This window comes from Sciurus carolinensis, chromosome 7, assembly GCF_902686445.1.
Source record: "Sciurus carolinensis chromosome 7, mSciCar1.2, whole genome shotgun sequence".
NCBI lineage: Eukaryota > Metazoa > Chordata > Mammalia > Rodentia > Sciuridae > Sciurus > Sciurus carolinensis.
In genome coordinates this window covers 115746721-115762957 of record NC_062219.1, presented here as the reverse complement: position 1 = coordinate 115762957, position 16237 = coordinate 115746721, and the positions used below count along the sequence as shown (strand labels likewise).

General features: G+C 37.7%; 1 protein-coding gene across 3 annotated transcripts in view; it reads right to left on the bottom strand.

The window, feature by feature from the left end:
* Positions 1-14801, bottom strand: part of Kif6 (kinesin family member 6) — a 392117-nt gene extending 377316 nt beyond the window's left edge. For 2 of the 3 annotated variants that reach the window (XM_047559645.1, XM_047559644.1), the window contains exons 1-3: positions 14660-14801; positions 10768-10877; positions 5424-5498 (exon numbers count right to left, since the gene is read on the bottom strand). In XM_047559645.1, coding sequence (XP_047415601.1) covers positions 5424-5498; positions 10768-10877; positions 14660-14725 — 251 coding nt within the window. In that variant the 5' untranslated portion in view covers positions 14726-14801. The remainder of the gene's footprint in view (positions 1-5423; positions 5499-10767; positions 10878-14659) is intronic. The other variant, XM_047559646.1, reaches the window with a different exon arrangement.
* Positions 14802-16237: the final 1436 nt, after the last annotated feature.

Below are 16237 nucleotides of genomic sequence, written 5' to 3'. Positions count from 1 at the left end.
GCTCTACAGGAAAATTGGAATTCTGTAGATTTGGAGATACATGTGATTAGACTTCATAAAGGTCTAGAGTTTAAAGTTCTACTCCCTAAATCTTCAAGTGCAATTGACACTCCAGGATGATATACCAAGTTGGCTTATAGCTTTAGGTATTCTTTGATAAACTACCGCACATTTCAGGGATCAATGTACCTCCAAGTTGAGAAGCCTAAAACCAGATTAAAATATAAGATAAATAATAAACTCTTTTATATACTGCATACACACTTGTGGACTTGCTAACTTTTGCTTTATAAAAAATTCATCCAAAAATCAATGAAAAAATTCATACAATAAAAGGGAGTTTTAACCTGTTAACAATAAATATAGGATATGTTTAAGAAAAATCAATGTTAGGAAGGGGCAGCATGATGAAGTATGTCCTAGTGGAGATGTACTAATAAATAAATAACCACAAAGATTTTTTTACTTAATTTCTAATGATGGAAAGTAAAAGCTTTATAATTTCTTTCCATTCATATGGTATGCAGGACATCACTGATTTGGACAAGGTAGGAAAAGGTAAGTCTAAATTAGTGAGATTCTTGAATTGTAGAATTTTAGAAAAAAATGTGATCAACTTTATTTAGCTTTAATTGTATACAGCAACTAGAAGTAAGCTAGAGTATGTTAACCAATAGAACAATTTTATCAGCCTGGCTCAAGTGGCTGTATTTTGTATTGGGAATGTGTTCCTGAAGGTTAGACTTCCTGAGGAGTAGCAGGCATTTCCTTTTAACATCTAAAATGGTACAGTTTCCATTCATGGGACTGCCAAATTGTGTAATTCTTTAAAAATTGATTTTCACTTTTATAGAGATAAATAATAATTCAAATATTGTATATAAATGACACTTCAATAATATTTTATGTTTTACCATTTCAAAGTTACACCATTCAAGTTTTCATAAAATGTGAACATATGTGAGGAGATATATATATATTTAAAGTCAATGAAAAAAGTGATTTCCTCTCCAGGCTCTTAATTTAGAATATTAATTTCCTTAGTAACTCCCTCTTTCAGAGATGAATCAAAGAAAACTGTGAATCCAGCTCTTTGGTCTATCAGCTGTTGTAGCACACATTTCTGCAGAGCAGGAGCTTGAATGGGTCATAACAATCAGGGCTCCAACACCAAGGAGGAAAGAAGGCCTCCCACCCAGCAGTATGATCCAGGCAGCACATCCCTTCCCCACAGACTGTAGGGGAGGCCAGAGAGGCCAGAAATGGAATCCTCAAAAAGGCAACAGCACTCTCAAATAACAGAGATGACCTACTCACTAAATCACCAAATAGGGGAAATCTGCCCCAGGAAAGAAAGGTACCAGATTCAACTGTAGAAGAACATGCACAAAAACAAAAAGTTTCCTCTCTAGAAAGAAAGGGAGGATACCACTTCCATAAACAAGATTAGAAATTTTAATTTTCTAGAAATGAAAAATGAGACTGTGAAAACAAAGAATTTAGATGTAGGTGATAGAGCAGAATGCATATGGACTGAAAAGCAAATCACCATGGTGGAAGATTGAGCTAACAGATTCTTCTAGAATTCAGAACGAAAGGACAGAGTGATGGGAATTGTAAAAGGGTAATGATAATATTTAAAGGACAAAAGTGGTAGTTTTGAATTGGATATTCCAGAAAGAAAGGAGATGAGAAAGATTATTTTAAGATTAGAGATAAGAAAATTATTTTTTTAATTATCAAAAAAATTATAAATGTGATAACCATTAAATTTGAATATAAGGGTTTTTAGATTAAAGTGGCAGAATGAGAGATAGAATATATGAAATCATTGGTATGAAATTCCACAAAAATAAAGGGGAAAAAACCCTAAAAGCAGCAAGAAAGTAGAAATAGTTACTTATAAAAAGAAGTAAGAACTACATTGACATTGACATTGACATCTTTTCAATAACACTGCATTCAAAGAGAAAATGGAGTAATATCTTTAGAGTTCTCAGGGGAAAAGACTTATGTTTATCAGTGCATTATAGTGGTACATAATATCAGGATTCATTTGATGTAATCATGGAAGCATGGAAGATAATTTGCTCCAATTCAGTCCCTAGTACTTCTCCTTTCCTTTACCTCCTCCCTCCCCCTGTTCCCTTTCCTCTGCTGGTCTTTTATTTGTAGTCTTCTTTTAAATCAGTGTACTATGGATATACATAAAGATAAAATTCACTGTGGCAACAGTCACATATGTACACAGGATAGTTTGGGTGGGTTTCAATACACTATTCCTCCCACTTCTGGCCCCTCCTCCCTCCCCCTTAATCGTCTTCTTCAACTCCACTGATCTCTCTTCTGTTTTCAGGGGATTTCCCCCTGCTGTCCTCCTTTCCCCCTTTTTTTGGTCTACCTTCCACTTATGAGAGAAAACATTTGACCCTTGACTTCCTGGGTCTGACTTACGTCACTCAGTATGATATCTCACCCATTTAAACTACCACTGAACTGCTAAATGAAATGAAATGCTTCAGAAAGTTCCCTGTCTTGATCTACCTCTAAAAAGTTTTTTGAGGATGATTACTAAAAAGGAATACAAGAAATAGACAGAAGTACAGGAAATAGTAATGAGCAAACAGGTAAACTTAGAGATAAATTTACATAATTGTTGATAATAAGATGATTGATAAGAATCCAAAAGGAAATATCACTTGATCACCACACTGGAAGTGGTAGGGAGTAGGAGAGGCAGTGGAAGAAGTGGAAGAGTTTAAGGTCCCAGTTGGAGAGGAGAGGGTGGGAAGAATGGGTTGGGGGCAGAAAAAGAGAAATTTTGGATACTGAGAAAATTACAAATAGGTTTGAATATCCTAATTTAAACTAGAAGGGTTAAAGTGCAGTGAACAACTTGAAGGAGAAAATGGAAAGCAGCAACAATGAAGAGCACAGTCAAACCAATGAGAAGCAAGAAAAGAAAAAAATATGGAATAAATGGAAATAATAAGACAGAAGAAATAGCTTCAAACAATGTTAGGGGAATAAAAATAAATAAGTTATAGTAGCTAAATAAAGATCAGGGGCGCTGTGTTTGACTAAAGAGGAAAAGGTAAGTTATATTTTATCAATGAGACGCATAACCTGAAAACAAAATATATCACAAAGCAATGAATAAGAGATGGAGAAATACGAACCAGACCAGCATTAGTAGGAAAAAAAAAAAAAGAAAGAGTTTCAGGAAAAGGGAATATAGGAAGAAAAGTAATAAAAAGCACAAAGAGGAAATTTTCTGATTGACAGAACACTCTATTCCCACTGATATGACCCTCTAGGATCAACTTGAGCTACCTGGATCAAAATGTTCTTGCCTGTCATTTTGAAACCTTGTCATTAGAGTTGGGTGTCCCTGTCAAGTTAATGAACAAAACAAAGCCCCTGCTTTCATAGAGTTTTTATTCTAGTGGAGGCAGGTGGACACACGCACACGCACACACCCCAACTAAACATCAAACTACAGAAAATGTCAGACAGTAATAAGTGCTGAGGGCTGAAAGGAAGGGCAGCAGGGTATGATTTTAAGTAGGGTAGCCAAGGAAGACTTTATTGAGAAAATGATAAAGGAGCAAAGACTTCCCTGTTGCTGAGGAAGGAACCATGCAGACTTCTGAGGGAAGAGAATTTCAGGCAGAGGGGACAGCAAGAACGAATGGTTACTGAATATAAAGTGAAATAAATCAACTGTAGAGTGGCTATAGAGGTAAGTGGAAAATCAGGAGAGTGTGACATCTTAGAAGTCAAGTGAAGAACGTGGATAATCCACCGTGTCAAAACAGCAGGTATATCAAATAACAGGAAGACTGAGAAAGGACCATTATTAAATTCAGCAAATAGAAGCCATGACTGACTGTGACAAAAACAATCTCAAGGGACCATTGGGAACCAAAATCTAAAAATAGGGTGTAAGAGAGAAAATGAAATAGTGAATACAGTCAGCCATTCCAAACAGATTTGCCATAAAGAAAAGCTGAGGAGAGGGGAAGTACCCGGCCAGAGGAGGCGGTGGGATCAAGGTGGGAGAGAGCCAATAATGGGAGAAGACCTGGGCATCCAGGAAACAAACAAAGCTTCCATTCTGAATAATTTTAGGAAGTTCCAAAAAAAAAAAAAAAATGAGAGTAACTATCTGAGAAAGCACCTAACCCAAATGATGACTGAAAGGAAGGGAATTTTATAAATGTTTTACATTCAATCAAGGAAACCAGATCTAAAGAGTGTTACTGGATTGTGATTATAATTGAAAGAAAGCCTACTCAGTTGTATTTTACCCAACAAAGGAAGACGATATTAAGAGAGAAGGACTTGGTTTCTGCAGGATTCATAACAAGAGTTTGAAAGACAAAGTAAGGCAAGGTATCTCCAGCAATGTTCACGGAAAGGAGATACTGATCAGTGGACTTGAAATCTGGGTGCATTTATAGATATATTTTTCATCTTAATTGTAAAGATGGATATATTGGGGGATTATTCATGTGATTTCAGGATCAGAAAGCAACCTTATTAATAGAGTTTTCCATATAGATTCCCTACAAGAGGACAATGTATTTATCAAAGGGCTTGAGTGTCTAATCCCAAGGAGACTTAGCCAAGATATATTAATAAGTGGGTATTCTTATTTATTCAGTATTATCATGTGAGTTTGGTTCTAGTAGTCAGAAGCCTGGAACTCTCTGGATATATCAAAGCAAATGAACCTAAAGAGTAAGGACCAAGCTCTGAAATGACACTGAGGTAGAGCAGAGCCAATCATCAGGAGGCCTCTTGAATGCCACCCATAAGCCAGGCAAGGTGGTGCATGCCTGTAATTCCAGAAGCTTGGGAGGCTAAGGTAGGAGGATTGCGAATTCAGAACCAGCCTCAGCCATTTAACGAGGCCCTGAGCAAAAAGGCACTGTCTCTAAATAAAAACTAAGAAGGGCTGGGAATGTGGCTTAGTGGTTAAGTGCCCCAGGTTTAATCCCTCATACAAAAAAAAGGCCACCCATACCTTATTCCTTGTCCATCTAACCATATGTTTGAAAGATTGAACAAAGGAAGGGGCACGGAACTAACCGCTAGAAAACTATCTAGGTCTCTGCCACCACTAGCCATGCAACCCCATTAAGTGAGCACTGTCCATCTCTGCAGTCCTCAGTTCACATTATCTGTGCAAATGGGAGTAACAATAGCTATTCTGTCTGTCACACCAGTTTGTTTTGAGGCTCAGAATTAAGTCTGAAACACACAGCTATATGAACAGAAGGTATTAATGCTATCATCATTACATGCCCTAAGGCCTGAGTATATAATTGGTACACTGAAGCACATTACCACAATTATCTGAGAATTGAAGACAAGATGAAAAACCACGAACCCACTGAAGAAAATCTGGGAAATCCTACCTCTCAGCAACTGGTTTGGCAATGTTTTCAAAAATGATCTCTTGCTTTGCATCTTGATCAAAAATCCTCTGAAATCTGCAATGTGAAAGTGGTAATTATTCAAAAGCTAAGCCTTCAAACACTATTGGATTAATAAATCTTGTTTTGCTAAAGCTTTGTAAATGACCCCACATTTACATCATCGGGCTTACCTAACTTAACACAATGTTTGTCCTGTAGTCCCACCACACTGTGCTCTTGTACTCCTGTACACAAATGGTGGGTAAACAGTATTGCTTTGACAAGATCTGCACAATAAATCCCTCTGAAAAGCTGCAGCAGCTTTGAATCCAATAATAAACTGTGTGTTTTTTAGCTCTCAAGAGGGACAGTGTCTACAATTGGCATCAAATTCAAATCCAGATAACTGCATGAAATGGAAACCCAAGAACAGGATGTAAACAGCCAAAGAACTTCTGATGTCTGACCTGTGAGCAAAGGTGGCAACTGTGAATTGTATGATTATTGAATTTAATTTAAAAAATTTAAACTGAAGTTTATTTTTCACGAATTAGGTACTACATTCCATCGTCAACAATTTCAATTCTCAGGAGGGTGTTGTTTCATTTTGTTGACCACGATTCAAAAGTCAAAAAGTAAACTAAGGTATATCTGTTCTGCAAAGAGAAGTCTTTATTAGATTGGCAGTGACTGGGAAATGGGAGGTGGTATGGGGTCAATTTCACTCTTCTCCAGGGCCATACTGATTAGCACAGGATTGGGGGATAATTTGGGTAGGAGACACAATCTGTTCTTTTGTAGTGAGGTAAGGCACGACCAGCAAGTATGGCCTCCACGAAAACATCAAAAAAATGAGGAGAGAGAAGTGGGCAGGGAGAGGGGACTGAGAGAACAAGAAAATGTTAGCACAGGGTGAATCCCCCACAAAGAGTTAATGAAAGTTGCTTGGGTTGTTCTTCCATCTTTTTTGTATATTTAAATTTTTTCAAAATAAAAATTGTAGGGAGGGGAACTTTAAAGCAAAAACTTCAAACAAACACTTTGAGGGCATCTTCAACAACTCTCGGGGTGGCACAGGAACCTCTGTCTACATGCCTGTATATTCAAGTAAACTTGGCATATGTTCAATTAAAATGTAGACTGTAGGTGACATATAAGCCTGTTTTCACTACTGAGGACTTCAGAACGATGTCTAGAGATGGACTGGAAATATAAAATGTTAAGAAATTTGTCATTAACCAACAATAACTTCAAAGGATCCCTATAGCTCAACAACATGTGTTTTTAAGAAGCAAATAATGAACTACACAAGGAGATATTCTCAGCATGTCTCAGGCAAGGTGGTTTTAGACAGCAGTCTTTATTGTCCAGTGTGCTCTGACCACTCCTCAAACCCCATGGGTGTAAAACAGCTTCAGATATGAGCACCAGCGACACAGAGAGGTCAACATAACACAGGTCTCCCTATGTTCTTCAGAGATGGTCTACTAGGACATCTGAGCACAGAACCCCTAGTGGTACCTAGGAAGAGAATAGTGGTGCACAAAGCTAGCTGGCTTCTTCTATCAGGTTGGTGATGACTGAGTGAATCAATCAGCCATTCCTGATCACACTTCCTTACAGAATAGAAACTATGTCTCCTACCACATAATCAAGAGATGGCAGGAGTTTTGAAGAAGGCACTGAATCACACACAATGCACTAGAAAAGGCACCTTACGTAAAATAATTAATTACAGTATGTTCATTTACTCATGTATTTGTTTCACAAAAATATACTGAGTGTTTATGTATCAGGCACTTTTAATGAGATTTGGATTAGAGGATTCAATTAGATTAAAATGTAATTTTAGTACAAAACCTATAAAACATACTGAATTCCTTGGAAAACATGATATTCTCCACTATTTAAAATAGCAGATGGTAGAATCACAAGCAATTCAGATCCCTCTCTTACTGCCCCCTCCCCATTTTAGAATGAAGATTTTTGGCATCAAACTATAATAAGTCATTAATTATACATTAAGGATGAAATATCATCATCCCAAAATATTTTATTTTATATAACATGGTTGCATAGCATCTAAAAAGGCATTTTGATTAGCTCTCTTCTGAAAACCACTGAAGAGCAAAACAGAATCATAGAATTAGGAGAGATTTTAACAGTTCTAATTGCTTATGAGGAATAAGTTTAGGTGCACAGAGATTAAGTAGTTTCTCATGGTCCTAAAGTCCATCAATAACATACCTTGAGACATAGCTGAGATACCTGATTTCTAGGAGGTCCTTTCATTATTAAGAAGTTAAGATAGGATTTTTCTGAACTCCATTTCAAACTCCGCATATGCTGATGTTTTTGTACCCCAAACCATTCTTCCTGCAATCTTCCTCACCCCAGTAAATGACATCTCCAACTTTTTAAATGCTGAGCCCACAGCCCTTAGGGCACCCTTGACCCTTTCTCTTTCTATTGCACTACATAGTCAATCTACCAGCAAATTTATCAGCTCTGACCTCCAAAATACATCCAGAATCCAATCACAGTCAGCACTTGGTATCCTTGGGGAACTGGTTCCAGGACCCCCTTGGATACCAAAATCCACAGATGCTCATGTTCCTTATATAAGAGGACATAGTATTTGCATATAATCTATGCACATACTCCCCTATACTTTAAATCATCTCTAGATTACTTAGAATGTCTAATATAATGTAAATGCTCTGTAAATAGTTGTTAACTATATCATTTATGGAATAAAAACAAAAAAGTCTGTGCACGCTCATTACGCACTTTTATTTTTTTCAATATTTTCAATCTACAGGTGATTGCATTGTGTATCAGAACTGAAGAAGTACAGACACAGAGGGTACACTGTGTTTCTTAACATTTCCACTGTTACCACCATGACCCAAGCTACCATAATTTCCTGCCTAGTTTTCCTTACAACCTGTTTTCCATGTATCGAGGGTGATCACGCTAAAATATAAGTGAGATAATATCATTCATTCTTCTGCTCAAAACCCTCCCGTGCCTTCCCATGGGGAAAACTCAAGTGCTCACTGTGACTTAGAGAACTCTGTACCATCTGGTCACTCTGTGCCCCCCAGACTTATCTTCTTCCCCTCAACCCCTAGTTTCCTCTACTGCAGCCCCACTGATCCCTTTCCCTGTCTCTGAATGTGCTGGGTACGCTTTCATTGTACAGATGTCCTCGTGTTATTCCCTTGGCGTGGAATTCTCATCCCTCGGCTATTGAAAGGTTAATTTCCTCACTTCTCTTTCCTTCCTTATTTTTCTCCATGGAACTTAACACTTTGACATGCATTTATTAATTTGCTTGTCTGTCTCCTCCCACTAAAATGGAAGCTCCAGAAGAACAGCAGCTTAATGTATGGTCCCTACTGTATTCCTAGCAATGAACACAGCACATGGTGGGTAGTCAATAAATATTTATTGATTGAATGAGTTTTCTTGGGGGGAAACAGCCTTTAAAATGCTTAAATATTTATCTCTGAATATATGTATAAGTTGAATATTTTATTTTAAATATTAAAACCAATATTTTAAATTCAGAAATCTAAAATATAAGCAAATGGTGCTCTTTCAATAAGCATATGTTTAAATGCCCTCTGTTTCTTTATAATGCAAAGAATACTTTAGAAAGGGTCAATAGATACAGATATGATCAATTTGTTTTTACTATAATGGAATCATGCTGAACAAAATGTTTCAACAAATTGTTGCTTTATAACCACTGGCTTAGACCAGCTACCAGCGTCCATGAAGACATAGTTATTTAGGTATGTAGCAGGCTTACATCCCTGGAAGAATGTCCCTTCTGCAAAAGTCAATCATGTATCATAGGATGCTCCTTAAAGAAGTCAATGAGAGGCAATAGAGAACTGATGACACAAGGCAAGGACCGCCTCTACGCAACCACGTGTTAACAATCCTGCTTGATGTAAAAGGAGACACTAGAAGATGGGGTAGGTGTGGAAACAGAGATATACATGAGAGAGACAAAATGAAGAGTTGTGAAAATCAAGGAGAATTCTTGATGACACCAAAAATAAGAGCAAATAAGAATCTGAAAAAGAGAAGATCTGGGGAAATAGCTTAGTGGTGAGTGTGGTGAGTGTGTGGTTAGCATATATGTGGCCCTGGGTTCAATCCCAGTACTGAGAGAGAGAGAGAGAGAGAGAGAGAAATACAGATGTACAGGCAAAACTTTAAAGTACCTGAGATAGTTTTGTCCAAAGGCCAGGGCAGGATAGTCTCAAAATAGGGCCTTTGTAAAACAGTCTAGAGAGAGATGCAAGTTAGTAATTAGGATTTTTCAGTTAGGTTTAGAAATCTACCACCAAAGTGTGAGCTAGAGATCACATATGCATTTAACTTAAGCTCAAACTTTTCCAGAAAACAAAGGTGGAGATCAAAAGAAATGGCTTAATCTGAAACTTGAGAATAAAGACAGTGTGAAATATATATCCATAATCCCCCCAAATTCAAAGGCTGGCTACTATAAAAGTATTCAGACCAAAGGCACTGATGATTATCCACGGGTGGCCCCTTGGTACTTTCCACCCAGACCCTACAGCTCAGCACTGCCCCAAATAATACAATGCAATCATAAATGTGAGCATATATGTGATTTAAAATGCTCTAGGAGCCAGGATTTTGAAAAAAAAAAGTAAAATAAAATAGATGAAAATAATTAGAGTAGTATATTTTAACCCAATACATCCAAAATGTTTTCAATTATATTACAATATATAATTGATATGAAAAACTTCTTAATGTATTTTACATTCTCCTTCTCTTTTACATATTGAGCTTTCAAAAAGCCCTCATGTATTTTATATTTTATGGGACATCTCATTTTGGACTATACATGTTTCAAGTGCTCAAGAGCCACATGTGGCTTATGGCTGTTATATCGGACAGCAGAGATATCAAGTGCAATTTGTGTATCATATTTTAAAGAAGGGTTACCTAAACAGGACACAAGATTATACCTGAAGGTCTTATTTTTAATGAAGTTTGGTCATACATTAGAACTTCCTATAAGTGCTAAACCATAGCAGGTGGAGTATAGAAAGAATAATATCAGATAAACAGAGATGACAAAGAAAGGCTGAAATCTGGAATATAATCTTAGATACAGAACTATATCCTCTTTCAACCTTAAGCACAGCAGTGAACTTGAGTTCTTCCTCCAAGATGAGACAGTCATACTACTTTCTCCACAAGAAATGGGGCCAATGGCTTCACAGTGAATATTAATTCAGCACAAAAGTTAATCCAATAATGAAATAGGAAAAAAGCAAAAGAAGGACAAACTTACTTAAATCTGTAGCTTTCTCGTTTATTATTCACAAATCCATCTGCCAAATCACGAGGTATGATAATTTCCAAGCTAGGTGTTAAATTTTCATCATCATCTATGGAATAAATCTGTAAATATGAGAACAAATGAATATAAAATGGTGAGATCACAGTTTTGAACTATGAGTGTGTTATTAAGACTTGCATAATAATGGTATAAAATTGTACTTTTAAGGGAAAATGTCATAACAGTATAATTTGGATAATTTTCCTCATTGAAATATGTGGACTCAAACAAATATGCGGAACAGAACCAGAGGTAAAACCTGAATCAATGCGGTATCAAAACTCAGATCATCTCTGAATGATTTAAATACTCAAATTTGAGAATCTGAATGTCTGTTGTTGTCACTGAAAACTAATAGCCCTGAAAGAAACATATTATCTCAATATTGCTTTGGTGCTTATCAAAAATAATATTTAACTACAACCAACAAGCATTTTTGAGTATTTACAAAGTATTAGACACACATACAAGGATGAGAGTAATCTGAGCCTTCTCAGAGAGCTATGAGAATTCTCGAATTTAAGTTATGTTCAAAGAAGCCCAAGTTTCCATGAAATATATTCAGGCATTTGATAAGACATGTGGTTTCAAAAGATACATGTACTTTGTGTCTTTGATGTCATTTTCAAGATTTTCATCCCAGTCCAGCCACTAATTGGCAAGTGACCTGGGAGAAATCACTTAGCCTTTCTAAGCTGATATGGAAATGGAGGGTCATAATCAAAGCCCTACAACCGTAACCTTCTCTGGTTCTCTTCTCAGTTACCTACTTCTATATTTATTGGCCAGGAAAACCAAGACTCAAGCCTATAAAGAAATCATGTGGAATAAGGAAAAGCATAATATTTGGTGTCCAAACACTGAACTCAATTTACCAGCTGTGTGATCTGCCACCACTTTCAGAATCAAGGTTCCTTATATATCAAGCAAATGAGGAAAACAGAATTGCCTCCCTTACAAGATTGCTGGGGGCACCAAATGATGTAATGGAAATGGAAGTATTTTGTAATGTACCATAAAAAAAAAAATCAGTCATTAGATTTAGAGGTTTTTGTTTTTTTCTTTTTAAAATAAGACTTCTTGTCTTTCACCAGGAAATAAAATTCTTTCTAACAGGCAACACTTCCTGTTTAAGACCCATTTAGATGTTTGATTATGGGAGGAAAGTCATTCCTAAGCAAGTAAAAGTTCCCCTAAACCTCCAGAAAGTATGAATAATTTCCTAAGTGGATTTTTATTGAAACCGCTCATTTAAAATGTGAAGACTTCAGGTACAAAAGTCATTTGTAAAATAAAGTTGTTTGTAGAAAGTATGAACGTCAGGTTCAAGGTTTTCTGGCTAGGTTTTCTCAAGAGACATGCAAAAAGTATAACCTGTAGAGTACTGTGTTGCCAATCCTCGCTCCCCTCAAAAACACAGTTTAATAACCACAGGTAAGTGAAGGAAGTGTGTAAAACACTAAACACACAGAAGCAAGGAGTGGTGTGCATTTAAAAAAAATATATATCTATCTGTTCTCAGCAGACAAAGAAGAACTGATGGGTAGGAACAATGATTCCTTGATATCCACCCCCCTTACTCTGATTAAGCCAATCTTTGAGTCATTAAGAAAAGTCAGAAAACTTAGTTTAACATATTGGCTTTCTACTCTTAGTCATAAAAATATTTATTTGATAATAATTATCTGAGATAGGATAGTTATTTTTTAGATGACAGAACAAATGCAAGAATGAATATGAAAATGTTTCTGAAATGTACAAAGCACTGTACAAAAGTGTTACCATTGCTAAAATTATCAGTTTCATACAATGTATCTTCCTTATTAACCTATAAATTATTAGGATTTAATATATGTCTTAAGGAATATACAGCCTTTGAGTCATTCTTGGTTTAATACTACAAATAGCAATTGCAGACAGAGAAATAATCATATAATCTTTTGTAGACAAGATCCAGTGCTAAAATATGGAGTTTCTAAAGTAGCACAGGACTCTACTCAGTATTTATTCATTCTTATTCTTTTTGTAAATGTGGCATGTAACGTTTCAGAGAAACTGACATCATGAAAAGGCAACATGATACCTAAAGGTACTTTTGGAGGATCAAGTAATCCACTTCCTAGACTCACCTAAGAAACGTGAAAGGAGACACATTAAAAGAGCCAAACCCTGCATTTTAAGAAAAGAGAAAGTTAAGGGCTGCCGATGTGGCTCAGTGATGGAGCACAGGCCTAGTATGTGAGGCCCTGGGTTCAATTCCCAGCATTAGAGAGAGAGAGAAAGAGAGATATTAAATCCAAGCCTCTCCATCAGCTGCCCAACCTTACTGGTCTTTTCATCTCACGAGAACATCTGCTTTTGACTGCAAGGTCTCTGTAAACTCAATGCTTTTAGTTAAGACTCTGTGGGAAAAGTTGCATACAATATACTTTTTACATGCATTTTATATGCACTTTAAAAAAATCTTTCCGTAGGTGATTGTAAAAGGAGAAAAAAATGGGAAGATATTCATAGTTCTTTCCATACTGCTTTGTACCTTAAAAAAAATTCTTTGGAGTCTTCTTATGTATCTTTTTCTGAATGTACTCTATGAGAAAAACAGCTGATAATAATGATAATGACATTGTTTTCTCCTTGTTTTAAATACATAAATTACATGAGGCAAATGCTAAGTTATGAGTTGCTATGATGTTACATACATGCATACAATATAGATATGGGATAGAAATAAAACATAAATAATATACCTATTCTAAATAATATACCTATTCACAAATATGACCCAAGTTACCCTTGCCTAAATTCTCATTCTGGAAATGATTTTTATTTTTTTCTGCCCAAAACATGAATAGCTATAGAAAAAAAAAATCTTTAATTAAAATCACAGTTCTGCTACTCACCAGCTGGTTGCCCTGGTCACATTATTTAATCCCAGACTCAGTTTCCTCATTAGTAAAATGAGGGAAATGACACCCATCTTGCAGGTTCTTGAGAGGATCACACACACACACACACACACACACAAAAAATGCAGAGAAAGCCCCTGTCAAGTGGCAATTTCTCAAGACGTGATAAAACGCCTATATTCCCTTATAAGCAGAGAAAACACTGTTTTGAAACATTTAAGAAGCTTAACAAAGTATCTCTGCTCAGAGCCACGGTTAATGCCTTACTTAACATTCTTTGTAATTTGAATTAGCACACTAGAGGAAGTACCTAGTAAATACTCACAGATGTTTTCTGAATGAAGCATATATGTGTATTCTCTGTGTCAGGATGCATAAATAATCTACAATGAGTATACATCGAGATCACGTGTTTGTTACAGAATGACAATATTGTTGGAAAGAAATTCCTGAGGGACCACTGCCTGCAAAGTAGTAAATATGTATATGCTTTGTGTGTCCGTCTATATTTGTATCATTTCAGACATTTAGAAGCATGCATCTCTTACTTACACATATTTTGCCCCAGTGGGAAAACACGTTTCAGTGTACCTGTATGTCGGGAATTGTGACAGTTTCCCAGAAAGGTGCAGTAAGCGCCCGGGTGTGGCTGAGGCGCAGTCTATGTGAGTTCAAACAGGCGACAGCCCACCATGCGTGAACACTTTTCTTTGTGCCGGGTTTGCACCCCGAGGGCTGTAAGGGGTGGGAATGGACTGGGTGACCGTCGCGTCCCTCACGGCGTGCAACTGCGTCCACCTGGCCGCAGGGGCTCTCGCTCAGGGCGTGCTGGATTCCTGGCCGTACCCGCGCGTCCGCGAAGCCCTCGCCCGGCCCGGCCCCTCACGTGCCCCAACCCGCGACCTGGAGGCCCCACCGCGCTGGCGCCCCCGCCGTACCCCTGATTGGTGCTTCCGGACAGGGGGTTTTACCCTCGCGAAAATCTGGATCGTTTGCTTCACCATTTCCTCCCTGGCTCTGCACTGACCCTTGACCTCTCTCAGGCCTAGGCTTCCAAAACTTGGGACTCCCACCACCTCCAGCTACCCGCAGCCTTAGCAACAGTAACTAGGAATGCTACCCAACGAGCACCGCGGCAACCAGGACCCCGCCTCCTCTCCCTAATTGGTCGCGGATTAGGGACGGCTCGGAGGGAGAGGTTGAGGGGCGGAGTTGGGGAGGGCCCGAGGGGAGGGCACTGCGCTTGCGTGTGGGCCGACTCTTGCCGGGGTGACGGGGGTTGGGTAGAAGTGGTAAATGCCGGGTATACTTTACTCGGTTCCTTAACTCATTCTTTCCTCGTGTCTTCGCCTTTTTGGGGCACAGAGGTGATTTTGCATTTATTGTTTCTTCATTGAAGAAATGGCACTTGATTTCTGACAGTATCCTGCCTGAGAATCTTGAACTAAGCAAAACTGCCCTGGCCCACTTGGAGATCATGATCTGAAGAATCACAGATTTTCCACAGAAAATTACAACGGAGGGAAAATTGCTATGCTAGGATCGGGTTAGGCACGGTATTCGTCCTAGCTCTGTTTCGGAAGAGTAAGACTGGAGGAAGGGGACTGCTTCCCACGTAAGTCATGTCAAGAAAGAATGGGCTCCTCAAAAGACACTTCAGCACCCACGAAGATGCCCGACCTCGTTATCCCCCAAGGAAACCGAAATTTAAACCACAATGAGATATATCACTGTATGGCTATAATGGCTGAAATAGCGACAGCATCAAACGCTGACAAAGATGCTGAGAAAATGAATCACTCATACTTTACTGTGGAAATATATATAATGGTTTGACCCTTTTTTACAAAACCGAAAGTGCAATTACTCTGAGACCTGGCAGTTGCACTCTTGGGCATTTATCCCAGAGAATGAAAACTTGTGTTTACACAAAAACTCCTCTGTGAACATTTATAGCACCTTAATTTATAATAGTCCCAAAATGGAAATAACTCAGGTGTACTTCAGCTGATGAATGGTTAAGCAAACTGAGAGTACTATTTATCAATAACAGAGACAAAACTATTGATACATGTAACAACTTGGATGAACTTCCAGGGAATTAGTTTGTGTAAAATAAGCCAAAGTCAGAAGTTAAATGCTGTATGATTTCACTTATATAACAGTCTTGAAATGACAAAATTACAGAGATGGAGAGAAGATTAGTGGTTGCCAGAGAGATAAAGAGGGCAAGAAGTGGCTATGGTTGTAAAGAAATCCTTGTGATGTACTGTTCTGTATCTGACTGGGGTGGTGGTCACAGAAATCCACACATATAATAGCATTGCATGGAACAAAATACACACACACATACACACATGTGCACGCATGAGTGCATGGAAAACCTTCAAGTCAAACAAGTTGGAATAAGATCAATGATTGTAGCACTGTCAATTTCCTGATTGTTATATTATACCACAGCTATGTAAGATGTTACTATTGTGGGAAACTGGGGGAAGGGTATGCAAGTTCTATTA